This window comes from Aethalodelphis obliquidens, unplaced genomic scaffold (genome assembly GCF_003676395.1).
Source record: "Aethalodelphis obliquidens isolate GAN/ISIS:26980383/991018 unplaced genomic scaffold, ASM367639v1 scaffold24, whole genome shotgun sequence".
Lineage (NCBI taxonomy): Eukaryota > Metazoa > Chordata > Mammalia > Artiodactyla > Delphinidae > Aethalodelphis > Aethalodelphis obliquidens.
Genome location: NW_020837968.1, coordinates 18,230,827 through 18,258,657, shown reverse-complemented (window position 1 = coordinate 18,258,657; position 27,831 = coordinate 18,230,827). Strand labels below are relative to the sequence as shown.

Here is a 27,831-nt window from a genome sequence, read left to right as displayed (position 1 = left end):
AGCTGTTCAGGAAATTTGACTATATTTAGAAATGAATTTTTACAAATCCACAAAATTGGATTGTAGTGTCATGGTTTTTATTTTTTTTAAAAAAAAATCAGCTGTCTTTAGCCTTCTAATGCCATATTTCATTTTTTAAAAAAACAAAATTAACATCAGGAAAATGAGGTATAATCAATTACATATACCATTTGCATTTGGTCATAAAATGAAATTTTTGTTTATAACTAATTTACTGCCTGATCTTCACAAAAGTACAGCTCAGTAATTTACTAATTTAATCTTTTATGTACTTCCTTTACTGACTCAGAATGTTGAAGGCTTACTAGGTATTCATTTTGAGCCTTGTTATAATTCAGGTAGAATGATAATATAAAGATTATAAAATTTTTGTCTTTTTTGCTGTGCTTGTTTAGATCTTTATTTTCTTTAATTTTTTCCCCTTTTTGACTCTTCAATAGCTGTGGTTCTTAAATCTTGCCTTCCTTCCATGTTACTTTTCCCTGAAAAACTGCACATATGTGAATTTCTGAAATTTCGTCATTTCAGAAATTCTCTCATTGACTTTCTCATCTAAAAATCCTCCTAGATAAAGTTGGAAATTCTTACCAGAAGAACCTCTAGCTGACCTGTCACTGCTCTGGTGCTTGTATAGACACCAACGTACAGGCAGTTCTGTTGTGACTCAGGCCAGTCATATAGTCATACATATAAAGCAGGCAGGCTTATAAGTATTTCACTGGGCCAGGGAGAAATGGAAGAAAAAAAAAAGTGGCCAATGTAGAGAATTGTATGGAAAGCTAATTATTATATTTATAGTATATTACATTGTATTTATTTTGAGATTTTTAAGCTCCAAAATATCTTCATTTTAGTAAGTTATGGTGGTCCCCTACCTTACCCTGAAATCTCCTACCTGGCAAGTAGGCCAAAATACTGTCAACCCTGTTCTGTACTGATTCATCCAGTCGGTCTTTGAAGTATATGGGTTTGTGAAATCCAAAACTGGGTACCACTAGCTTATTTTGTGCATACCTGTAATTTGGAGTTGGTATTTTGAGTGGGAGTTTTCTTCTCAAATCAACAGTCTGTTTGCTCTCTTTTTTTTTTTTTTTTTGCTGTACATGGGCCTCTCACTGTTGTGGCCTCTCCCGTTGTGGAGCACAGGCTCCGGATGCGCAAGCTCAGCGGCCATGGCTCACGGGCCCAGCCGCTCTGCGGCATGTGGGATCTTCCCGGACCGGGGCACGAACCCGTGTCCCCTGCATCAACAGGCGGACTCTCAACCACTGCGCCACCAGGGAAGCCCTGTTCTCTTATTTCTTTGATACAAACTGGGTGTCCAACAATTCAACTGAATTCAAACACTGACTTTCTGGAATTAGTACAAGATGCCATAGGTTGAGGGCTCAGTCCCACAAGACTGCTCCCACTTAGACCTGGCTGCTGTCAACTGAAAAAAAAAAAGTACAACCTGACAGTAGTGAGTTAAGTAGTGAGTAAGTTTTATCTGGGGCCAAATGGGAACTATAGCCTGGGAGACAGCTTCTCAGAAAGCTCTGGGGAACTGTTCGAAAAGATAAGGGGGAGGTCAGTATCTATGTGATTTTGGCGAAGGAGGATCAATCAAGCACACATTTTGGCAGAAGGTTGCTGCTAGTCACGAGGAGCAGATGTCTCTGTTAATGATTTTAGTGCTTTTCTAGATGTGAGAAGATGCAAGAAATTGGGCTCATAAAGTCTTCTGAAAATATCTAACTGTCTGAAGGCCTGTTCTGCCAGTTTTCCCCAGAGCACAGAGCGCCTCATTCCTGATCTCCGCCCCGAACTCCTTTCAGGGGGTATTGAAGGTCAGCGACTCCAGTGGCTTAGTGAGAACCAGATGGGAAGTGACAGTTTTTAGTTGGCACTGCCAGTGGGGTACTTAGGTTACCCACACTTAGGCCCAGCTGACTACAAATTCGGGGGTTCCCAAGACTCCCCTTCAGGCTCAATAATTGTTAAAATGATTCCCAGAGCTCAGGAAGGTGTTTTACTTATCATTACTGGTTTATCATAAAGGATACAACTCAGAAACAGCCAGGTGGAAGAGATGTGTAGGGCAAGGAATAGAGAGCTTCTAGGCCCTCTCTAGGCATGCCACCCAACCAGCACCTGGATGTGAGCTCGATTGGGTGTTTTTACGGAGATTTCATCATGTAGGAATGATTGATTAAATCATTGGCCATTGTGAGTGAGACCAGTCTCCGGCCCTTCTCTCCTCCCCAGAGGTGGGGAAGGGGTGAGACTGAACATTTCTACCCTCTGATCTTGGCTGTGTATGGAAGCCTAGAGTAATCTCATTAGCATACCAAAGACACTCTTACTGCTCAGGAGATGCCAAGGGTTTTAGGAGCTCTGTTCCAGGAACCTGACAAAGACCAGATATATTTTGTTATACCATAGGATGTGTGTCTCTAGTTGAGGAGAGGTCCTCAGGTGTGTGGAAAGGAATGGAAAGACTTGGCTTGGTCGCTAAGAGCCCAGTGGACAGCGCCATTCCTTCCTGGCTGGGCCTTGATGTGGCTTCTCTGAGGGCCGGATGCCTGGTAGAACTACAGGGTTGTTTGGGTCTTAGCTTGTATCTTCACAGTTTGCTGCATAACCCGCGTGGCTCTGACTATACCTCCAGTGACACTTCAGCTCTTACCCACATCTTATGTTTTTCTTCCCTTTAACCTTGACTTCTCTTGGTGCTTCTTGGTTTTGTTTAGAGTTAGATTTGTATCCTTAACATCTCAGTTTGAAGATTTCTTTTCATCTTCATTAGAAAACTAATCAACCAGTTTTTGTATTTTTGGCCTTTCTTGGCTACCTTGATACGTTCATTTAGAGGTGTCTTTGTTTCTGTGGTTATAGGGAAATTGAAGTGACTAGACATTTGCTTGCTGACTAAGTGGTTTATATATATCTTGAATAATTAAGCATTAGTCAGAGCTATTCAGTTAACTCGGTGCTTCAGTAATTTGGAATGTCTCCGGCATCCCACTGTAGAGCAATGAGGAAGAAAAAGGTGGAGGAGAAAGTTGGGACATTTTATTTAACTCTCCTGGTTTTAGATTTCTGGTGTATCTTTTTTTTTTTTTTGAGGCATGGAATAACCTGATTTACAAAATAGGGGTTCAACTATTGCTTTAACTTCTATGATCCCAGTGGAACTTCTTGAAGAGACATTATTTCTTGAACCTTGGGGAAACATCGTGTATGTCCAAAAACATTAATTTTCGAACTGGAAAATACTGTTCTGTATTAATTTACAGATTTGTTTATTGAGTTGTTATTTACAGTTAGTTAGTAAATTTGTTTCTTGGATTGTATGCTGTAAGAGGCACTTTGCCTTAGCTTGTTTCTTTCTATGGGGTTATGTAAATTTTGTCCCTTAACAAGTATTTTTGTTGTGAGCAGTTGAAGAGATTTCAACTGCTGTGCTGACAAAGGCTCTTTAATCAAGCTTTTAAAAATAATTCAAGCTTTAGTCATTGCCTCGTTTTTACTCCCAGAACTAATTTACTAAAAAAAATTCGGTGCAGCATAAAAATTTAGACAGTACCGCTGGGTTTATTTCAGTGTTTGTGCTGCACAGGTATTGTCACAAGTTTTTGTAAGATTTAGCTAATGGAAAATTACAAGCATTTATAACCCCACTGTTCTGGGTGGGTTTATTGCCCGGTGCCGTGACCTCTTTAGGTGTCATCAAGTCACACAACAAGTCTAGTAAAGCACAGACATATACTGTTGAGAGATGGGCCAGAAGTGTGGGTAAGCAGGGAGGGCATGAAAGCGACTGTTTCCCAGGATGTTGGGGAAGGACCCACATGATTTACTGTTTAAAATCTTGAAGGCTAAAATTGGTGGAATGAGCAGTGCTTTCATTAAAAGATGGGGTTGGATGAGCTACTTAGCATCTCCATTAACAGCTGCTTAAGCAAGCATCAAGATAAGTCTTCTATATGGAGATTGAGTCATTTTAATTGGGTTAATAGTCAGCATGGAGTTAATATACCTGTTCCGTAGTTCACTTTTGGTATTTCATTTTAAAAAAATAACATATGGTATAAAATAAAGTAAAATTCCAATCAGTCTTTTTTGCCCAGTATTATTTTGGAATACATTTGAAAGATGAAACTATTGCTTAATATAGAATTAAGATCATCTCTACATTTTATTTATTCATGTATCTCAGTTTCACTTGGTAACAAATAATTGAGATGAAGCTGAGATTTAAAGATTCTATCATGGAGTTGGTCTTCTTTTCTTCAATATTTATTTGTGAAGCTTAGAATTTAACATCTAGAAGAATCCTTAGAAATCATCTTATTTTACTTCTTCATTTTTAAGTGAAGAAATTTGAAACATAAGATGTTATCTTGCCTGAGTGGGGAGTCAGGGACTGACTGTCTCAGTCACCGGGCTGTCCATTGATTGCTAGTGACCACTCCATATCTCAAGGGGCAGAAGAGCCTAGCAGAATTTGTTATATAGACCTTGAAGCAAGCCTGATGATAAAAGTAATTTTGCCAGTAAAGAGAGGTAATCACAAACAGTTCACCAGTATTATAAACATATGTATACAGTTAAATAATGATTAATTTGTATTTGTAGTTATATTCAGTTTAATGAGTGTATTAGATCCTCAGATTTAGAAGAAAATGTTTCTTCTATCTAAGTGCTCTTTGTGGATCCTGATCTCTTTCTGGTCCCTCATTACAGTTCATTTTTTGGTCTATCTTCCCCATCAGACTCTACCCATAAGAGCAGGAAGCCTCTGTCTTGTTCATTGTTTCTGTTTCTAGCACCCAGTAAAGCACTAATTGTTGACCAACTGCTCGGTTACTCGGTTAGCTAACTCTGGTTTATATGGCTATGTGGGAAGCTTAGCATATTTTAAGTCTCTTAAAAGTTTGCTTTTCTTCCCCCCCCCCACCCCAGTGAACAGAGTATCTGTCAGGCAAGAGCTGCTGTGATGGTTTACGATGATGCCAATAAAAAGTGGGTGCCAGCTGGTGGTTCAACCGGGTTCAGCAGAGTTCATATATATCATCATACAGGCAACAACACATTCAGAGTGGTGGGCAGGAAGATTCAGGACCATCAGGTAAGGGTCTATTAAATTCTTAACGTTATCTAGTATTACACAAGGACTTGATACATTCAGTACTTTAAAATTTAGACAAAAAGAGTTTCTATGGGACAAAGGATATAGGTTTGCCTTCCCACCCTCTCCACCTTTTATAAAGCCTGAATTTAGATGAGGATTTAGAACTAATTGTTCAAGAATATAAATCTGAGTTTTTCAGTTATGAATATTCTTTAGATGCTTTGGCCTTCAAACTAGCTGGGTTTTGGAATCCAAAGTAAATTTAAGACAAACTAAAATGTGAAATACACTTAAGTAACAGAGTGTGTTTAAGGAATTCATTTCCCACCAAAGGTATGGGGTTTGGGATTATAGGAAAGAGTTCAAAATGTAAATAGTTTCATAAAATATTGTTAAATTCATATACGATAGAAAAATTGTAGGTATTAAGGTTGCTGGAATAGTTAGGCTTTTGTAATTCATGTCTGCCATGACAACTAAACTTTTACTGATTCCCTGCTCTGGATTTCTTAGAAAGGTGACTGGATTATCTGATTACTCGGAGTTCTTGAGCCTTAACAGATCAGGAGCAGTAGATAGAGGAAAATACAAATAGGGTCTTGCTAGTATTAAGTACATGCTAATAGCAGTGAGGACTTTTATAAAGAACAGATTTACAAAATACTTTTTTTTGGCTCTGGTAAGATGGTAAAATCAACCAATGTTAAACATATGCAGGGAAAGTGTAACACATTTCCAGCTGAGTTCTTACAAGGTAGGTCCCTGCATTTCCACTAGGAGACAGGGTGGTGTAGTGTGGGGTGGCCAGATGCTGCAGCAGCCCTGTGTTTTGGGATGGAGATTATGAACTGGTAGTATCCAGGGACTTAGATTTTGTGGCCTGTGAGAGGCTGGGCTTTGAAACCAGTATCTCTGCATAAAGCTGAGCCTCTTCAAGGGGCTGCACACCATAAAAAGAGGACTTAGAAAAATCCTCCGAATCAGCACAGGTAGGCAAAGGAGTTTGTTTCTGTCTGAGCTGGTTTAGGAGCTCCTCTGAAAAATGGGAACCTCCAACTTCACTTACACAGCTCCAGTCAAGATATTAACCAATACTGGTTGCAGGCCAGTGAAACTCCTAGGGCACCTGGCAAAAACAAATGCATTGCTCCCCTGGAGAGGAACTTCTAAAGACCTGAATCAGTTTGCCGAAAGGCAGGTCACTGAATTTAGCAAGTGTAACTATTAGTACTAACTGTCCCAGCCTGCCCTCTGTCCTCTCAGGCTCCCTTCTCTTTCCTGTGCCCTCGCCCCCTACCCTGTTCTTTCTCCTCCCTAGCCTCCCTCCTTTTGCTCTCTGTGCCTGTTGCTCAGCCCTTCTCTGGTCTCCAGTCTCTGTACCAAGAACCCTCTCTCTCTCCCTGGGGGGTATCCAGGTCGTTCTGAGTACTTTCTCTCCCCTTTGTCTTTCCTCCAGCAAAGTGTCGCAGCGGTGAGTTAGGCCAGAGACAAATTGAATACTTCCTAAGATGCTACTATAGAGAAAAACTGGAAACTGGACGACTAGAACTTTGTAGACATTATCGAACATTTTAAACACAACATTCCAAACTAGTAGCTGTAAAATAAATTTTTGGTAAATTCAGTGAATTGGTCATTTGATAACACTGATGAACAAACCTAAAAGTATCTAAATATTGGCAAAAAATAAAATGAATATTTAAAAATAATTGGATCAAATCATTATTTGCAAACTTGAAATGAATATAATGTTATATGTCAGTTATACCTCAACTGAAAAAAAAATTAGAAATCTGTGTAAGTCAGGCAATTTCCATATGAAATACTGAAATTTTTATTCATAAGAGAAGTAAACTATCCTATGACTTCCAGTTTTGACAAATGGAGTGTTTCTTAAAATACTGGCAATTTAAAAACACACTTCTAAATAATTTGTGACACTAAGATGAAATGATTGTGAAGATTAGAAAATGTTTAAAAATTAAGAAAAACCAACCTGGATCTGAGTGACAAGATATTACCTATAGAAACCTGTGGGATGTCTAAGTTGTCCGTAGATGGACCACCCACCCCCTGTCCCCCCGTTTATTCTCATATCTGCGAATCTTGTTTCTGTTTTGTCATGTTTGTTTGTTTGTTTTGTTTTTTAGATGCCTCATGTAAGTGAAATCATAGCGTATTTGTCTTTCTTTGTCTGACTTTTTCAGCATGATACCCTCTAGGTAGATGGACAAATCTTAATGGTATATAATAAGCAAACCCAAAAAAGCAGAAGGAAATACTAAAAATAAAAGAAAAAATAACTAATAAATAGAACTTATTAACACAAAAGCTGCTTCCCTGAATAAATTGACAGAATCAAACAAAAAAATTAAATTATAAATAAACAATATTAGGGTTGGAAAGAGATATCACTATAGTTATAGTAAGGAAATAAATTATAGTATTATGAACAGCTTTACACTAATAAATGGGCCATTTTGTAGAAAAATATAATTTACCACACCTGGCAGAAAAGTATAGAAACATAATAGACCTCAGTCATAAAATGTATCAGTAGTTAATAACCTACCCCCAAAATTAAGAAAAAAAGGAGGGCATCCAGAGCATTTATAAACAAAATCTAAAAACCTTCAAGCTATTACCTGTTTTATGCAAATGGTTCTAAAGAAGTGTTTTATGAGGCTAGTATAATTTTGATATCTGAGACATAGAAGAGCCATTTGAGAGAGGAAACATATAAGCATGTTTCACTTAAGAACATTGATATAGATATAAAAGTCCTCAATAAGATATTAGCTGACCAAATGCAACAATGTGTATGGGGGAAAAAAAAGACCACCAACTTGACCAAATAGGATTTATCTCTTTATCTCAGTAATGTAAGGATAGTTTAACATTAGATAACCTATTAATTTGCTAGGAGAAAACCTGTAAGAAACAAGAGTCTCAGAAAAAGCATTGATAAAATTAAAATCCATACATAATAATCCTCAGCATGTTTGGCATAAAAATGAGTTTTCTTAAGCTGATAAGGATGAATTATATAATCATATAGCAAACATCTTACAAGATAGTTCAATGTTGGAAGGATTTCCATTAAACTCAGGAATAAGTTTGAGGATTTCAGCTTTAATCATCTTCATTTAGTATTGCAGAAGAGGTAACCTAGTAATATGAAGATGAAGAAATAGAAGCAATAAGGATTGAAAAGGAAGAAACAGAACTGACCTTATTCGCTGATGATATAATTGTCTACATAAAAAATTCCCAAGAGTATCTGCAGATAAAATATTAGAACTAATAAGATTGTTCAGCAAGGTTGCTGGATATAACATCAGTATATAAAAATCAGTAGCATTTGAGCTTCCCTGGTGGCACAGTGGTTGAGAGTCTGCCTGCCAATGCAGGGGACACGGGTTCGAGCCCTGGTATGGGAAGATCCCACATGCCGCAGAGTGACTGGGCCTGTGAGCCACAACTACTGAGCCTGCGCGTCTGGAGCCTGTGCTCCGCAACAAGAGAGGCCACGATAGTGAGAGGCCCGCGCACCGCAATGAAGAGTGGCCCCCACTTGCTGCAACTAGAGAAAGCCCTCGCCCAGAAACGAAAACCCAACACAGCCAAAAATAAATAATAAAAATAAATAAGTTAATAATAAAAAAAATCAGTAGCATTTTTCTAGAACTAACGATAAGCAAATTGAAAATATAATTTTATACAGATACTGCTTAAAGTAACAAAAATGATAAAGTACCTAAGAATAAATCTAATAAATAATTGGTTTCTTTTCATTCCAGAGTACCTTTTTTCATTTCTTAATGGTTATCAGTCTGTTCTTAGTAGAAACATATTAGTATAATTCATTAAACAACATCTAAACTTTCTGTACTAAGAGCCATTAAAAACAATGACCCACCATTTATTTGTAAAATTGAGTATGTACAAATTATATACATATATATGAAAAGCTACCATTTTTCTCCTTAATACTTGAGTGCCTATTATGTTCTAGGCATTGTAGTTAGGTTTTATATAGATAATAATTCCTGACCTTGAAGAACAACGAAGTAAAGAAACGGGATATTATGCATATAAGGAAAACAGCACAGTTAGTTGTTGCATTTATGACAAATCATTGTACAGTGAGGGCGTAAAAGAATGATCACTTTGTTGAGAAGATGGGGAAGAGGGTTGTGGATGACTTCATAGACAAGATAAGCTATTGAGCCACGTCAGAAGGAAGTATAGATGTTTACATGCACGGTTTAATCTGTTATGATCAGGCTAAAAATGGATGGTGTGCGTAGGATGGAAATCACTAATCTAGATGCAAGCTCATTGGGTTTGAAGTATTAGGATTATGAAGAAGTCCAAACCTGATAACATCCTTAGTGGACATCCAATAAACAGTTATTATTAAATGAAGGTATATGCATCCCCCTTGACTTTGAAAGCTTTTTGAGATTATACAGCTTTTTTTTTTGCAGTATCGGGCCTCTTACCGTTGTGGCCTCTCCTGTTGCGGAGCACAGGCTCCGGACGCGCAGGCTCAGCGGCCATGGCTCACGGGTCTAGCCGCTCCGCAGCATGTGGGATCTTTCCGGACCGGGGCACGAACCCGTGTCCCCTGCATCGGCAGGCGTACTCTCAACCACTGCGCTACCAGGGGAGCCCCGAGATTATACAGCTTTGTCAATCCTTGAAAGTTAGAATCGAGTGAAATAATTTGTTCACATTTTAAAATTTCTATATTGGAAAAAGTGAACTAATGATTTAGATAATTCTCTTTTGATTCCAGTAATATTTTCCTCAACTTTTTCTAATATTCCGTCACTGAACAAGTTGAAAAAGTGAACATAACTATCTTTTTTTGCCTGCCCTTTTAATCTATTTGCCAAGCAGGGATATATATAGATTTGCCTTAAAATTTGGTTTATAATTTTCTGGTAATGTTAAATTCTAGCTTTGGGTTTCTGGTAGCTAAGGATTTGTGACCTCCCCACCCCCCAGCCCAATATGTATAGAAATCATATGGTAAGAGGCGATCATATCTTTTTAATTGTAGTAAAAATAACAAAATTTACTGTTTTAACCATTTTTAATGCATAGTTCAGTGACATTAAATACATTCATATTGTTGTGCTGCAACCATCACTGCTATTCATCTCCAGAACGTTTTCATCCTCCCAAACTGAAACTCTGAACCCTTTAAACAATAATTTTCCATTTCCCTCTACCCATAACCCCTGGCAACCTCCATTCTCCATTCTATTTTTATGAATTTTACTGTTCTAGGCATTTCAAATAATTGGAATCATACACTATTTGACCTTTTATATCTGGCTTATTTCACTTAGCATAACATCTTTAAGTGATTATATTTTAAAAATTATTGTCAAGTTTGGGTATTGGTGGATGAGGTAATTTAGATAGAGCCTCTCTCTGTGAACCAAAACAGTTGGACAGAATATTTAAAAGAAAAAAGTCTATTTGGAGAGCTTACATGGCAATGAAGAATTATGGGTCCATGACCTAAAAGCAGAAAGAACCAGAGAAGTGAGCCCAACTTGGGACGTATGTTTACCTGGAACCACATATCAGTTTTGAAAGAGGGGACTGAGTAGCTGAACAGAGCTTTTGGAAGATCCCTGGGACTAGTAGAACAAAAATTATAAGTTAGGGCCTGCTAATGAGGGGAGGGTTGTCTTGGTAATCCCTCAGGCCATGATTTGGGACCCAGAAGCCCCATACCCTGGGGAAGAAGTTTGACTCCTAAGTAGACTGGCATTTACAGGAACTGATACTCAGCCTCTAATGACATTTTAATCACTTTTGGATTAAGGTAATTTGAGATTGTTAGTTTCCCTAGCTGCTTGTCAGAAACAAATGTAAATCTTCCCTGGAAAAATAGAACATCATTGTAGGCCTCAAAATTTCCATATAGTTGTCCATAGACAATGTCTGGCATTCAGTCAAAATGACCAGAATGCGATGAGACAAGAGGAACAGTAATAGAACAGACCCACTGGGAATCCAGTTAATGGGATTACCAGAAATTGACTTTAAAATAACTGTGCTTAGGGCTTCCCTGGTGGCGCAGTGGTTGAGAGTCCGCCTGCCGATGCAGGGGACATGGGTTCATGCTCCGGTCCGGGAGGATCCCACATGCCGCAGAGCGGCTGGGCCTGCGCCTCTGGAGCCTGTGCTCCGCAATGGGAGAGGCCGCAACAGTGAGAGGCCCGCGTACCGCAAAAAAAAAAATAAAATCATGTAACTGTGCTTAATATATTCAAGGAAATAAAAGATAAGATTGAGAATTTCAGTAGAGAACTGGAAACTTTTTTGAAAAAAGAGCCAAATGGAAATGTTGGAATTGAAAAATAAAATAACTGCTATTAACAACTCAGTGATGGGTTCTACAACAAATTAGAACCCACTAAAAAGAATTAGTAAACTGGATATAAGTCAGAAGAAAATATTCAGTCCAAAGCTGTGATGTTCTGAGAGAGAAAAATATGGACATACGAAAAAGCTTAAGAGACATAGGAAATACAGTAAAAAAGTATAAGGTATACACATATGTTATTGGAGTCCCAGGGGAGAGGAGAGAATGGGGCAGGAGCAGTAATTGAAGACATAATAGTGAACAAGAATTTTCAGAAGTGATGAAAGGACATCAACTTAGAAATGCTGTTAATCTTAAATGGAATAAATACAAAGAAAACCACATATAGACCCATCATATTAAAATCACTGTAAACTAAATTCAAGGTGAAACTCTTCAGAGCAGTCAGTGAAAAAAGGACAACTTTAAAGAAGCAACAATAAACTGTCAGCTGACTTCTCGGTAGAAACAGCAAAAACTTAAGAGGCAGTAGATTGCAAAGAACTAAAAGAAAATACGTGGCCACTTAAAGTTCCAAACCTGATACAAATAGTCTTCAAAAATCAAGGTGAGGGCTTCCCTGGTGGCGCAGTGGTTTAGAATCTGCCTGTCAATGCAGGGGACACGGGTTCGTGCCCCGGTCCGGGAAGATCCCACATGCTGCGGAGCGGCTGGGCCCGTGAGCCATGGCCGCTGAGCCTGCGCGTCCAGAGCCTGTGCTCTGCAACGGGAGAGGCCACAACAGTGAGAGGCCTGCGTACCGAGGGGAAAAAAAAAAAAATCAAGGTGAAACAAAGGTATTTTCTTACAAGCCAAAATGGAGATAATTCATCACCAGGAAATCTGCTTCGAATGAAATTCTAAAGGGTGTTCTTCAAGATCAGAAATGGTCCGAACAGAAGCTTGGAGAGGGCAGAAGGAATAAAAAGCAACAGAAAATGTAACTATTGGGTAAATCTTAAATGATCATCAACTGTATAAGACTACTAATAATGTTTTATGGGGTTTAAAATATCAATGGAATTAAAACACCTGATAAAACTAGTGTAGGACTCCTAGGATGGGCATTGGAAGAAAGGGAATGTTATTGGAGATAAAGTATTGTAAGTCCTTGTATTGTTGAGGTAAAGATAAAAATACTAGTTTTTATTTGTCTTTGATAAGTTTAAGGTACCTGTTGTAATCTCTAGGGCAACCACTAAAACAACAGTGAAAACATGTATAACTAGCAAGCTAATAGAGGGGACAATAATAAACAACTCTAAAAGAAGGTATGATAGATTTAGACCCAAATTTATATATAATTTGCATTAAATGTAAATGGACTGAACACTACAATTAAAAGCAGAGACTGGCAGATTGGATAAATAACACAAAATTGATAGTATAAAATTATAGCTGCACACAAAGGACTGAGAACAGCCAAAGCAATATTGAGGAGAACAGCAAAGTAGGAGGACATACTCTAGTGGCTATCAAGACTTACTATAAAACTACAATAATTAAGGCACTGATGTTGGCTCTAAGATAGGCATATTGGCTAGTAGAACAAAATAGAGCCATTTAGTCACTTCATTTATGAAAAAGGTAAACCTGCAGCAAGTTAATAGATAGTGCTGCATCAACTGGACAGCCATATTGAAACAAAAAGGAAACTTGAACCTTATATCATACCATAGGCATAAATCAATTCCAGTTGGATTGGAGACGTAAATATGAAAGTTAATACAATAAAGCTTCTATAAAATAATATGGGGATAACATTTTCATGACTTGGGATTGAGAAACATTTCTTAAACAGGTTACAAAAAAGCATTAACTATAAAGAAAAAGATTGTGAATTTGGACTGAATAAAAGTTAAGAACTCCTGTTCATCAAAAGACACCATTCAGAGAGTGAAAAGGCAAGTCACAAAATGGAAGAAGTATTTGTAACACATAACTGATGATCCCAACAGTGAGATCATCCAGAATATGTAAAGGACTCTTACAAATCAATAAAGAAAAAGATGGACAACTCAGTAGGAAAATGGGCAAGATTTAATTTAAGCAGGCATTCATAAAAGAAGATCTCTAGATAGCCATTAAAACATGAAAAGGTACTAAATCTCAATATTAATCAGAGAAATGCTAACTAGAACCACAACGATGTAGTATTCATACCCAGCAGAATTGCTGAAGTAAAGACTGACTATACCAGTTACAATGTTGTACTGTATGTGCAGGTGTGCAAGCTCTTGTATACTGCTGGGGGAGTGAAAATTGATAGGACCGATTTGGAAAGCTACTTTGAGTTTTCTGCTAAAGTTGAACATATATGTATGGCTTATAACAGTTCCACTCCTGGGTGTGTGCCCAACAGAAATGTGTGCTCATTTGGTGGACATTTGGTAGGATGTTTATAACATTGTTATTTTTAGTAACACCAAGCTGGAAATAATCCAGATGTTCATTAATGGGAAAATGGGTGAATAAACATGATTTGTACAATGGGATACCATAGAGCAATGAAAAAGAATAAACTACAAGTACATGCAACAAATAGATACCTCTCATAAATAATTTTGAGGGAAAGATGGCAGCTAAATTACAATATGTATTGTGTAAGTCCATTTATATAAAATCCCCAAACCTACAAAACTGACCTTTGATGTTAGAGGTAGGACGAATACCTTTTGGGTGGCGGGAGGAGTTGGGGAGGAGGTTTTTGATGTTAATGTCCTATTTCTTGATTAGGGTTTTGGCTACATGGGAGCAATCACTGAGATACATGCTTATGTTTTATATACTTTCTGAATTTATAATACCTCAGTAAACATGTTCAAATATATTTAATGAGGGATATAGATTTTCTTTCTTTTTTCTGATTTACTCTTTTAAGGCCAGCCTGACGTCCATCAGACTGTTACTTCTGCAGACTAATTTTACCCGAGATAATTGTTTTAACCATTTTTTGCCAAGGTGTGTCAGGAGCAGGTTTGAATGAATATGTCCAATCAGGCTTTGTTGACGTTGTTGATTTTGCCAGTTATTAGCTTGACTATAAAAAGAATTACTGTCTTTTAGGTCGTGATAAATTGTGCCATTCCTAAAGGGTTGAAGTACAATCAAGCTACACAGACCTTCCACCAATGGCGGGATGCTAGACAGGTGTATGGTCTTAACTTTGGCAGCAAAGAAGATGCCAATGTCTTCGCAAGTGCCATGATGCATGCCTTAGAAGTGTTGAATTCACAGGAAACAGGTAGGGTGTCCTCTGGTTACTTGTTTTCTTGAACTGAAGTGTCATGTATATATTAAACCAAATCTTTTCTGACCAACTTTAAATCATGTATGTATTCGAAGTGATTCTTGAATTTCTCTTGTTTTCTACAAAAGTGTGAACTTTTGGTTGTTGATGATAAACGTGTTCTATAAAAGGATAATCTTATGAGACTGTTTGTTAGTAATTAGTAATGTTTTAACCTTCTCATTTGAAGTTATTTAGTTTGTTTATTCTGATCTAGAACCTCAACTTTCATTGCAAGGACATGAGACCCAGAGAATATGCAGTGGATTGAATATGCATATTTGTCATCATCTTATTTTTTATGAAAAAAACACATGTTATCTCAAACATCTTTTTTAAGCCACTACTGAACTTCAAGTAGGACTATCTACTTCCTAGTAGATAAAATTCTAAAAGTTGTTTAAAGATTTTTTGGAGTGCCCTCAGGTGGTACAAGCCATGAATTGCATGTCCTCTGACACTGCATTGTGGTCAGAAAGATGTGTAGAAATAATTCACATTATTTTAAAAAAACACAGGATTTAAAACTGTGTATGTATCAGAGGTGAGCTCTGTTTTTATTTTGGCTTAAAAAAATAGGAAAAATATACCAATTTGTGGTTCTCTCTTTGGGGAGATTTTTATAATCAGAAAATTAAGGTTATAATAAAACAACACATATGATTACTCTTGTCTTTGTGTATTTAGTAGCAATCTTATTGATATAAGCATGCCATAAACAAAATTTATATATTTTGAGAGGAAAGACTTTTATAGTTATATTAAAATTTGGTATTTTGTTGAAGGTATAGAATTTCAAAACCTGTTATAGATACTTTAAATTTTATACCTTGCCCTATTCTAAAAAGGATTGAAACATCTAGCCCATGTGTTAGTCTATTTCACATATGAATTTCAGAGTAAGAAGAACCTTTTTAATCTTGCTAAAACTACATTATGCCTATAGGTAGTTTATATTAGATTTTCTTTTGAGGAAATTAGTATCTCTATAAATAATTTGTACATAACTCATATCTTATCTATTTTGAGAAAATAAATCACTGGAACTTCTTTTGGTTTGTCAGTAAGTCCAGAAAATAGCATAGAAAAGTCTGCTCGTATGTACAGTCTTGTATGTAGATCATCTAAGTCATTGTACTTTTCTTTCAGTCATCAGTATTTTATCAACATTCTCCTGTAGGTATAGAATTGCTTTTCTGTTGCCATAGTTTTACCATAAGGAAGCAACTCTAATTGTGGTTCTTAATATCTTAATTAAATAGATCAACTACATAATAAATAATTAAAGGACCAAACTTTAGATCTAAGAGCACATGTATGACAATAATGTTTGGCTTCTCCGTGTTTGGAACAATGTAACATTACTTTTATTTCTGAACCTTCAAAAGAGTATCCATGGATATTGGGAATTAAATGTTACTAATTTAAAGTGGTTAAAATTATTATTGTTCATCTTGTCATCAAATTTTTTTAACCAATTGGAAAAGATTGTTTTTATTGGTGTATAGTCATATAATTTGTTTTCAAAATGCAAATGCTAACTAATGTTTTTTCCTTCTGATCTTGATCTTTTGAAATTAATGAGTCTTAACGTGGAGAGACTCAATTACATTCTCTATTGTAAAATTTCCACATTATAGAAAGTTTAGTAAATGGGAAGATCGCCCATCATCTCATTAGCTACACAAGCATTTTGGTAAGGCAGAAAAATTGAATAGATTCTTCTCAGATAATTTTGAAGCTTTATTCTCTTCTCTGTCACAGTCTCAACTTATCATGGGCTGAGGAAAGAGAGAGAATGGTGGAAGAAGTTGGTCCATCCTAGCCATCTCCTTGCATCATGGCCCCAGTCACTGGCAAAGGAACTTTTGGTTCTGTAGCTTTTTCATCAGAGAAGACAAAGGAAGCATATAAAATGGCTGATGTTCTTTATAATCTGATTTATTTAGAAAGCGTTTTTGTAAATTACTGTAGTTAAACACTGTCTCTGATTTTTGATAGCATTGATTGGCTTGGCAGTGGAGGCATAGGAGGATTTAGATGATATGAATCAGAAGTGTCCTCGGGAAAGGATATAAACTTTTCTGTAGATCTCTGAAGTAGGATAGGTATGTACCCCACCCCAGAGTTATTCAGTGGGCCCCTCCTATCCACCTAAACAAACATACCCAATAATGTCACCTCTCATCTTGAACATCTTTTCGCCTTCCACAGCTGTTTGCTTTGGGTTCATAGCCAATTCCTTGCTAAAACCGTCTATTCTCTTCTTGCCAAAACCAAGTTGGGAAAGCTTAACTCTTGCATGTCCCTCCTTAAGCAAACAGTGTACCCCATAAATCTCTGATCAGAAGTGAAAGAAACAAACTTATTCATAAAGGTAAAGTAACTACAGCTATTAGTCTTTTTTACTTAGTGTTTTATCACTTTTTAAAACCAGTTTTCCATATTGAATGCTTCTGGCTTTTTTGTTTACTAGGTGTTAATGTATTATTCGTTGAATATTGGTTAGTCCTTCTTAGTGGTGTTCAGGCATTTTTAAGTTATGGACACCCTTGTTCAAACAAAATCTTTTTCAGATGCTCAGTTCATATACAGACCCCTCCCCACAAAACAAAAACAAACCTCCAGAGCTTCTCTGATTAATGTAGGAGTTGGAAGACCATAACCACTGGGGCACCCATGTACCCTAGAGCAGGATTTGGAAATTACTTAACCCATCTTCTCTGCCAAAACCAAAAATCGCACAATTCTCCCTTCCTCTTTCCCTTGACCCCCACGTCTCTAAATCCTCAAGCAAAATTTTTAAATTAACAAAAAACAGCTTTTTCTGTAGCTAGTCATACTGACCTTTAAAAGGTGCTCTGTGTACATGTTTAATATTTCCATTTCTTTCATGAAAAGGGTGGGTGGCAGGAATGTTTTCCTTTATTTTGTTTTTAACTTGATGTGCAAGTATCTAATATACTGGAAGGTACAGGAGGTGCTAAATACAGTGAGTTATATTTGGAATTTAAAAAACGCAAGTCACATGTTCTAACATTTTTGAAGAAGAGTTGAATTAGTGCTTTCTTTTATACCAAAAGCTGCAGTTTATCAGTTTCCTTTGTCTAATGGAAATGGACTCAAATAAGTACATTCAAAATGCGTTATCCCACCTGATGTTTTTGATTTCTGTATTATTAAGTACATTTATAGCAGTTTTGCAGATAATAGTTATGGATTATGTAAAATGTAAAGTCAGTCCTTTTCATCATTAGTGGATGTGAACTTGCACAATCTATTTCATTTTGAAAAAGATTGAAGTCATTTGAAAAGGAAATAATTTTTAAATTCCATTTTTTTAAAAGGAAAATCGTATTAGAGTTCAGTAAGATTATTCTACTATTGTTCTACTGAACCAAGATTAAGCATACCTTTATAAGCATACCTTTATAAGCATACCTTTATAAGAGGAAAACCTTAAAATATTTTACCATTAACTAAGACTGCTTTTGCTGGATTTTGTTTTATATCTGTTGAAAGCAAGATATCCTCCTGTTGGAAATTTTCTTTAGACTTGGTAATTAAATATTTATAAAGACTGAGATTCCATTCATTTTTTAACTGTTAATTTGGTCTGATAAACCTTTCACTGTGTGCATTTGTATGAGTTTTATCTTAGCATTTTTTAATCTTTTTGAGATATGTTTTGGAATTAAATGGATTTAAAATATCTCAAAAAGTTTCTAGAAATACTTTATGTGTTTTATAGTGACAGTTATTTTTCATTCTTCCAGAGTGCCAGTATTCATGGGAGCAATATTAAGGTTATATCACAGAAACCATCAAACAGGTTTTGAGCGTAGGTCCTGTGCTAGGCACTGGGAATAAAGCTAACATGATAAGGCCTATCCCTTGCCTTCCAGGATTTCACAGCAAAATTAGAATTCGGTTTGTAAAATGCTGTGAATGAAGTATGCAGAAGAAAATTCTAGGGTAAAGGAAAGTTTTGAAGAGACGGTGATGCTTGAGCTATGTTTTAAAGAATGAGTAGGTGATAGAAGAACGTTCTGGATTGGCTTGGAGCCATGAGAGCCTGGAGCAGTTGGGAAACAAGCAGGTGATGTTGTGGCTTGGGCACGAGAGTTTCTATTGGGGGAGGGAAGTCACAAGAGATGAAACAGGGAAGGGCCTTGTATTCTTGCTGAGGGGTGTGCAACTCATGATGTCGTCTGCCGTATGATCTTTGAAGGGTGCTGAATAAATGTTTGATGTGATCAGGTTTGTGCTTCAGGACAAAAGTGATGGATTGGTGAGCATGTGGTTGCAGGCATGGAGATGGGTTTCGGACGCCGCTGTGATAATATCAGTGAGAACGATGAGGTCTGAAATGACACAGTATAAAGAGGAAAGGAGCAGAGTGAAGAGGAGGTGACAGACTTTATTCAGTGCCTACCGTGCCTGTGAAGACATTGTTCTAGGCCTTCTACTTATGTCCTCATTTAGTCGTTAAAGCAGTTCTGAGGCAAGAATAATAATCTGTTTATTAGGCACCAGCTGTGTGGCAGGTCCTAATTGGGCACGTTTATTACTGATAAACTTTATAACAACACTGCAAAGTTGGTGGCATTATCCTTTAGAGGTGATGTTGGAGCTTTCAGAAGGTCACTGGCCTGGCCCAAGGGCCCACAGCTAGACAGTGGCGTAAGTGGCGTTTGTACCCAGATTTAATTTTAGCATTCAGCCTCTTTCTACTATATCCGTGAGATGTAACGCGGACTGGTCAGGGAGGGGAGGATGGTGTTCTAAGACAATTAACAGATGTGTCAGTTTGGGCAGCTGGTGAAGATGGATTCTAAAGGTGGTCTTGGATAATAGTTTTCACTTCTAGCTTTCCTTAATCAATAATCTTATTGGAGAAGTTAACACTGAAACAGATAAAGCGTTAGCTGCTCATCAGGATTAAATGAGTAACAGGTTTGGGGGTTGGGCGGGTGGGACAGTTTTTTTGTGGGTGCTGCCACGTACTGCTTCCTTCTCTAACTTACCTCTTCACACCCTTCCCCATTTATAAATTCAGTCTCCACAATAATGTGAGATTAATCTGTCACCCCCAATTTCCAATTAGGAAGACTGATATGGAGAGGTGGAACTTTCCTGAGGTCACATATACCTAGAAAGGGAGGCACAACTGGGACTGGGTTTTCCCGACCTCCAGGCCATTTCTTTTTATTGCATTCCTCTGCTTTTCAATTCAAGATCTTCAAAGCATATTTTAAAAGGCTTTTGAGGGAAGTCAGTTTCAGGTGAGAAAACAGGAAAGAGAAGAACTTTCATTTACTTTTTGTTTTATGGTTTTTAGTAGAATTTTGTAGTCTTTCATTTTGATTTGGTGGAAAAGAACTTAAAATTGGAGGTAAAAGACTCCAGTGTTGACTGTCCCTCTGGTGGCAGGTTGCCTTCTCTGAAGCTGTTTCCTTATACTACATGAAAGGATCATGAGAATACCTGTGTTAGGATATCATGGGAATTAAATGAGATAAAGACATTAGTATTTTAAACTATACAGTAGAATGTTATTTTTTAGTGCTAACATTTAAAAATACACAGAAAATTCTACCATGTGGATTAATTTACTTAGAGGAATAAAAGTGGTAGAGAGACTTAGAAGTTTTCTCCAACCTCTTCTTTGTCTTTACTGCCTGGTACAGATATATCATGTTATGTTCCTCCTCCCCTGTAGAAAATTAATTAATTTATCCATCCTTGGATACATGCAAGGGGAAATAAGACTCAAATCTTGCCCTCAAGGATTCTTCTACTCTTGTAGAGGAGATAAGACACAGTCATAATCCAAAAGAGGAAGTCATATCTGAGGTACAGATAAAATCCTGTGTGAGTATGAGAAGGGGAATGAGATTCTTTTCACTGGAACAATTGGGGAAAAGTGTTAATGATGAGATGGCTTTTTGAGCTGATTTTGAAAGATGGATAAAATGTAGGCATAGGGACATGAGTTGGGGGAAAAGGCGTATCCAGCCTAGGAAATAGCGTATGAGTACAAAAGTGGAAAGAATGAGATTGTTTGTAGACCAGGAGTTGTTTGATTGGCCTGGTGGGGATTAAAGTCAGAAAGGTAGGTCTGATCAAGAAGGTCCTTTGAGAACTGTGGGTGATAGAGATTTAGTGTGTTTTTGAGCAAGTGGAATGACGTGAACAAAGCTGTACTTCAGAAGGCCAGCAGTGGTTTGAAAAGGGAGCTGCTGGAGGCCGTGAGACAAGCCTTAAGTTTCTGAGTGGAGGCAGAAATAGTAAGAATAGAGAAGAAAATTCAAATAGGAGAGGGATTACAGTGATAGAAGCAGGTGCGTTTAAACAGGAAATCACTATTGTACGACTGCTTCATCCCCTTAGGTAAATTTTTCTTTAAAAAAGAATTCAGGCTGCCCATTTTCACATGACAACAATAGAGATCTCTGAGAGAGTATCATATCCGTTTGCAGATAATGTGGGACCTAAAATTATTTCTGCTATGTGAAGAAAATCAGTAGTTTGGGAGAAAGAGGTGAAAAATGAAAATGTAGTTCAGCATAAGTTTGAATTTTTCCTGTGAACCTGAGTCCAGGTTTTAGAAAGAATGGTACATGGGCACAGTTTTTGTCTGTAAATAGCTTTTAGAGAACAAATATGTTAAGCCCACAGTTGAGTAATTTATTAACAGAGTTAGCATACACGTTATATATGAATGTCCTTTTCCTTGGGAGATAATTCTGTTTGGGTTAGAACAATGATTTTCAACTTACTACCCACAAAGCTACTACAGAACAACTGATAGAGTTCTGAGATAATTTTCAGTGTTTTGGAAAGCTAACTAAACGATGTACATCATACATTCCAGTGACAGGTTGTACCTCCTAACTCAGATATAAGCTTCTTTGTTTGAGACTAAATTTGCCAGCTCTGTGGAGATGCTTATTTATCTAAAACCAGTAAGTTCTAATTAACTACTGTTGACACTTTGAAGAGCTTGTGATTGTGCCAAGATACTGGTAAGAAGAGTTGCAGTAGTCCCGGTGCCTGAATTGAACACGACCATTTATGTATCTTTGCTTACTTGTGGAAGAACAAAGATTAATGATAAATACAGTTCCTTTGGACAAGCTCACCCTAAACATGGAGTCCAAGGGGATGAGTTAAAATAATAAATGGGTTTCTAGTTGTTGAAAAGGTTGGGAACTACTGAGTTAGGCTTCTGGTTCCTGTGACCTACCCATCATATCTTACAACCTCTCTCCCAGCCTTTCTCAGCCAGCGTTACGTAAGAGAGCTAAGTGCTGATGCAAAGTGATTTGGGTGACTGTTCTAACATATGAATTATTATATATATTCATATGTGACTTTATTTATAATAAAAGAATTTTAAAGTATTTACTTCATGACTTTTAAGCTTCTAGTCACTAACTGTTTGGGAAAGCTGCTTTGGCTTGACCATAACTCAAGTCTGATATTGCATTTTTCATAAGCACAGCTTTAGACTTAGGTTGTGTGACTTAGGATATTGTCCTGCTCCAAAGTGGGATTGATTAAATAACTAAAAGAGACAAGATGTTTTTGATAAATCTGTATTTCATAATCATATAGAAAGTTATTTTAGCCTGAAGTTTGTTGTCAGACAGACACTATTCTGTCTCTCATTCTTGTTTCTCTGCTTCTCTGGTAGTTGGGCATCTTATTGATGTATTGTCTGTTACAGGTCTAGCTGGTGACTTCAGTTCTTCAGGCTTATTTTACAGTAAGCTTGAAATTTAATTAGTGGTGCTGCAGTGAACTGAGGATGTCATCCGTGATTATTTACGTGTTTCCCTGTGTGAGAATAGTAATTTGTATACAGTTACTTTACTTGTTTTCTTGAATTTTAATCGTATTTGTTGCCCATAAATTGGAGAAGCATTTGCTGGCTGTTAAACAGTCGAAAATTCTGATACCTTTTTGTCGGACTTTTTCATCTTTACACGGGGGTGCAGGGAGAAGCTTTGATAGAATAGAATCTGACTTGTCCATTGATGACAAGACATGAATTGCAGGAACCACTTCTACTCTCATGAGACCAATCACAACACACAGTGGCGGCCAAATCTGTGGCCCAATTTTTACAGCCTAATTTTTTTCCAATTGAAGTATAGTATATTACAATATTATATTAGTTTTAGGATCACAGCCTAATTTTGGACATGCTTTCCTCAGTCTGTAAGTGATAGTGTGTACTGTTGGGCTGTCCATGTTTGTATTCAGCAGAGAGCAGATGCACATTGGTTCAGTGCCTCTGAATTAACATTGGGCATTCCTGTTTTTATGATCTAGGCAAGATAGAAAAATTCTAATTAATCTTTTCAAGATGGTATTAAATTGTGGTATTTTGACATCAGCTTTTTATATATAAAGAATATTGTGACATTGTTTATTAACCCATTAAAAATTCCTAAGAGGTAGATGATCTCATCTAAAAGAGGAAAAGCCACAGTAAACTGAATTACTTGTACTCCTAATAAAGGTACTGTGTTGCATGATACTAGGGAAACAAAAATGAGTGATTCAACATTGCTGACCTTAAGGAGCGGTTGTGTAGAGAAGATACACCACGGTCGGAAATATCTGCAAGGCAGTGTCAGTACCATGCATGGTACAGAGCGGTAATTAGGAAGTGGTATAGGCAAACATAGCGTGCTACTCACGTAAAGATACCAGGAATAACTCCTTTAAGGTAGACCTGCTATTTCTGTAGGCTTTTGCAATTTCTGAGATGATTCACGTGAGGAAACAAATGACTGCTGTTTTCTGGAAATTTTCCATGATATTTGGCTATGAAAATGCCATTCATGTAGGAGGAAATGTATTTTTATTGAGGAGTTTCCTATGCAAATATTGTCCTGATCTTTACTGTGATAATACTATTCAATATACTAAAAACAAAGCATTACTTTTTTCTTAATTCAGATTTAAAGTCACTGGTCTCCATGGATTTCACATTTTCTTCAAGTCTTAGAATCATACATCCCCAATTTGAAGATATTGACTGAATGGGTGATGTTAATTCCCGGGAAACAGGTCTCTAGTGTCTTCCGCAGATAATACTAGAGAATGACCGTATGTTCATGGGAGGTAGGGTGGATTTTTGCATACCTCTGTTGTGTGTACCAAATCATCTTGCAGTGGCTTTCCATAGCTCTTAGAATAGAGTACAGGCTTCTTAACAGGACTCTGGGTTCCTTCATGCGCTGGCCCCTCTTGACTCTGCATTAACTAAACGCACTCTCCCCTGCTTCAGGTCCTTGCACCTTCTGTTCCTTCTTTCACCACAATGAGACTTACTGTTTTCAAAAACGCTTTAAAATGTTAATTTCTGGACTGTATAAATAAATTTGGCAGAACCAAAGTTAGTGACGATCCTAATACAGTGACATTTACTAGCAATTTTATTTGCACATAAAGATCAAATTATTCAAAGTGTCTCCTTCTGCCAAAGGCCAAAAGATACATGCATACATACATTTTAAAATGTACCCTACAATCTTATTAATGTGGACTAAGATATATAAACAGCTCTCAAGTACAGTTAATACAGCAGTAGTAATTTATAGTATTATTTACATGAATAGATGTTTGAGTCTCTAGAGTTTTGTTCTTGGGAAGCTATAACTGTTTTTCTTCTCCAATGGGATAACTGTTCTTTTGGGAAATCAGCTTGAATTATATCTTTTCCCTCTTAAGTAGGTACTTTGGCCTCAGTTTGGATAGTACGGTTTTATTTTCAAGTATCATAACCCAGATAAGAGCTAGGTTTTCAGGACTCTCTGATATTTCCACATTGTCGATTAGTCCATTGTCGATTAGTCCAGCAGTTATTTATTTCTCTGCCAATATTTATTTACCCTTTTATTCATTAAAGTATGAATTTGAACAAGTGTCATTTAAAACTTCCTATAAGTATTTCTTGTGCATTTTATCTTCCTGTGAATAGTGATGCTATGGTCCCTGCAGCCGGCCTGTGGAGTCTTGACTTGCTTAAAAACAAATTCAGCATAAGGTCGTTGCCGGAAGAGACACAATCAGACTGCCTTTCTAAAGACACCTCCCTGTTTTCTAGAGTCACCCCTCCCTTTAACAGTTCTCTTGTGCCCTGCCTTCTGATGCTTTTTGGTCATGAGGCTTGGGGAAATAACTTACCTTCACCTGAATTTCTTCACACTGTGAATTGGCTACAGACCAGGCTTTTTCCTTGCTTTTTTTAAAAATTTGTTTTTTGGCTGCGTTGGGTCTTCGTTGCTGCACACGATCTTTCTCTAGTTGTGGCGAGGGGGGCTGCTCTTCGTTGTGGAGCATGGGCTCTAGGAGCACGGGTTTCAGTAGTTGCAGCATGTGGGCTCAGTAGTTGTGGCTCGCAGGCTCAGTAGTTGTGGCGCAGGGGCTTAGTTGCTCCGCGGCATGTGGGATCTTCCCGGACCAGGGCTCGAACCTGTGTCCTCTGTATTGGCAGGCGGATTCTTAACGACTGTGCCACCAGAGAAGTCCCTTCTTTGCTTTTTAAAGAGTTGATTTTTTTTTTTTTCCTGGAAGCTTGTGGGATCCCAACCTTATAGTCCATTAAAAACTTAAGATATAGATTTCCTGCGTGTTCTGGGATTTCTTTATATTATGCTGAACAAGGCTTTATAGGAACCCCCACTTACCCATCCACATAAAGGTGGTTTTGTAGTTGAAGACGGTTTTATTTCCCCTGACTTTTGTTTAAATATTTCTGGTCTTGTATATATCTCCTGCTTCTTTATTATAAAATTATATACAGATTCATGCATTCTCACGTTTATTCTCTCCTTTTTGCGTTATTTAGATGGATTGCTATATGTAAAGGTACTTATAACACATAGTAGACCTTTAGCGAGTTCTGATTAAGTTACATTGATTTGGGCTTCCCTGGTGGCGCAGTGGTTGGGAGCCTGCCTGCCAATGCAGGGGACACGGGTTCGAGCCCTGGTCCGGGAGGATGCCGCATGCCGTGGAGCAACTAAGCCCGTGTGCCGCAACTGCTGAGCCTGTGTTCTGGGGCCCGCGAGCCACAACTACCGAGAACCTCATGCCACACCTGCTGAAGCCCGTGCTCCGCAGCAGGAGAGGCCACCGTGGTGAGAAGCCCGCGCGCCGCAGCGAAGAACGGCCCCCGCTCGCCACAACTAGAGGGAGCCCGCGCGCAGCAACGAAGACCCAACACAGCCAAAAATAAATAAATAAGAATAAAAATAAATAGATAAATAAATAAATTTATTTTTAAAAAAGTTACATTGATTTTGTAAAACTCCTATTTAGTTAAATAATCAGTCACCTGCAATGTGCCAAGTACCATACTGGTTGCTGGTAATGGGAAGCTGAGTATGGCACAGATAGTACCTTTGAGTATCTTGAAGTCTAGTGAGGCAGACAGCTGACTCTAACACAATATAAAGTAGTAACTCACAATAAATTGGAAGGATCTTAGACTCGACCAGTTTTGGTATTTTGCAGTGTGTTTCCTTCTGAGCTCTAGCTGGTATTGAAGTTTTCTTTTTCCCCTCCCCCTGTTTTGTTTTTAAATAACAATGTATCACTGCTGCTTTTGTAGTTCATTTTTAGAGAATGAGTAGTAAAAGACTAAGATTTAATGTGGAAAATGTCTAATGAAGAAAGTAAAGTGACATAGGATACAGGTTGAACTAAAATATTACTAAGAATATCATTTAAAATACAATAATAAGTATTTTGTGCACAGTTTTCCAGAAGAAGTTGTTCTTTATCGGGTAACATCCATGGATTCTTAAGAGTGGGAATATGGCATTCCTAATTTAAAGTTTCCTTGATTGTTATAAGTTTGACCACATAGCTGATGGCTTTTTTCATTTTCTTTGAATATTTGATGTTTCCTCTAAATAACACACCCTCACGTTTGAATTGTCATATCAAATTTAGACCTACTAATTATGAGTCATATATTTTAAAGAGTAGTGAAATAAAGATACATATTGCTATGGATATAATTACATTTCAGAGACTGAAGTTAATGATGTTTAGTTTGTAGAACAAGTTTATTTTTATGTACTTGCTGACAGCCCACACCAATAACTTTATTTACATTTAATTCTATTTCATAAACCCCATGTGAGGTAAACAAACCCAGTTTATCTAATTTATTATATATTCATCAAAACTATTCTTTTAATAAAATTTTACTTATTTTTGAGTTTCCAAAAGTAAATGTGGACATCTTTGTCATTTAAGTGTTAGGGTTGTCTGGGGTTGTTTTAGATAGAAGTTGCTTCTTGCTTTCGTCGATGAAGTATCACGAATTATTGTCCAGAGAAAATGAGAAGGACGAGGGCAGTAGGGTTCCCAGGGAGAAGTAGACAGCTGTCCTGGTTTAACTAGGACAGGCCTGGTTTTCAATGAACCATCCTGAATGGATATGTATTCAGAGTCATGACCTAAGAAATGGCTTTGATTTTTGATTCCTCCTGAAAAATAACACGATGGCAGAGGAACCTTCCCATACCAACTCTAGTGTTTGGAAGGGACACCCAGGTGCTGGCTCTGCAGTCCTTCCAGAAACTTGGGGTCATGCTGGTACTATTAATCGAGTCACTTCTTCAATTGTGTACATCCAGTTCTCTCGTCAGAACCTAGAGCCAGTTGGAGCTCCACCCGACAAGAACTGCTCTGGGCAGTAGAACTCGGTTTTCCAGCACAGCATTTTGTTTTTCTAGCGAAAAAATTTTTTCTGATTAAAAAGTTGTGTGCTTATTATAAAAGTTTAAGCACTACAGAAAATCATAATGAAGAAAGTAAAAATATCTAAAGTCCCACCATCCACACAATGGTTAGGAATCTACCTGCTGCAGGGGACATGGGTTCAAGCCCTGGTCCCGGAAGATCCCACATGCTGTGGAGCGACTAAGCCTGTGCACCACAACTACTGAGTCTGCGTGCCACAACTACTGAAGCCCGCATGCCTAG

General features: G+C 37.5%; 1 protein-coding gene across 9 annotated transcripts in view; it reads left to right on the top strand.

Annotated features, from left to right (window-relative positions):
- ENAH (ENAH actin regulator) overlaps positions 1-27,831 on the top strand; it is a 155,599-nt gene that overhangs the window by 74,701 nt on the left and 53,067 nt on the right. For 7 of the 9 annotated variants that reach the window (XR_003436142.1, XM_027122305.1, XM_027122303.1 and 4 more), the window contains exons 2-3: positions 4,969-5,134; positions 14,592-14,769. Coding sequence is in view for 8 of the 9 variants with exons in the window: in XM_027122305.1 (XP_026978106.1) it covers positions 4,969-5,134; positions 14,592-14,769 (344 nt within the window). In the remaining variant the exon portion in view is untranslated. Of the gene's footprint in view, positions 1-4,968; positions 5,135-14,591; positions 14,770-23,855; positions 23,899-27,831 lie in introns of those variants that run through there. The other 2 variants (XM_027122304.1, XM_027122306.1) reach the window with 2 other exon arrangements.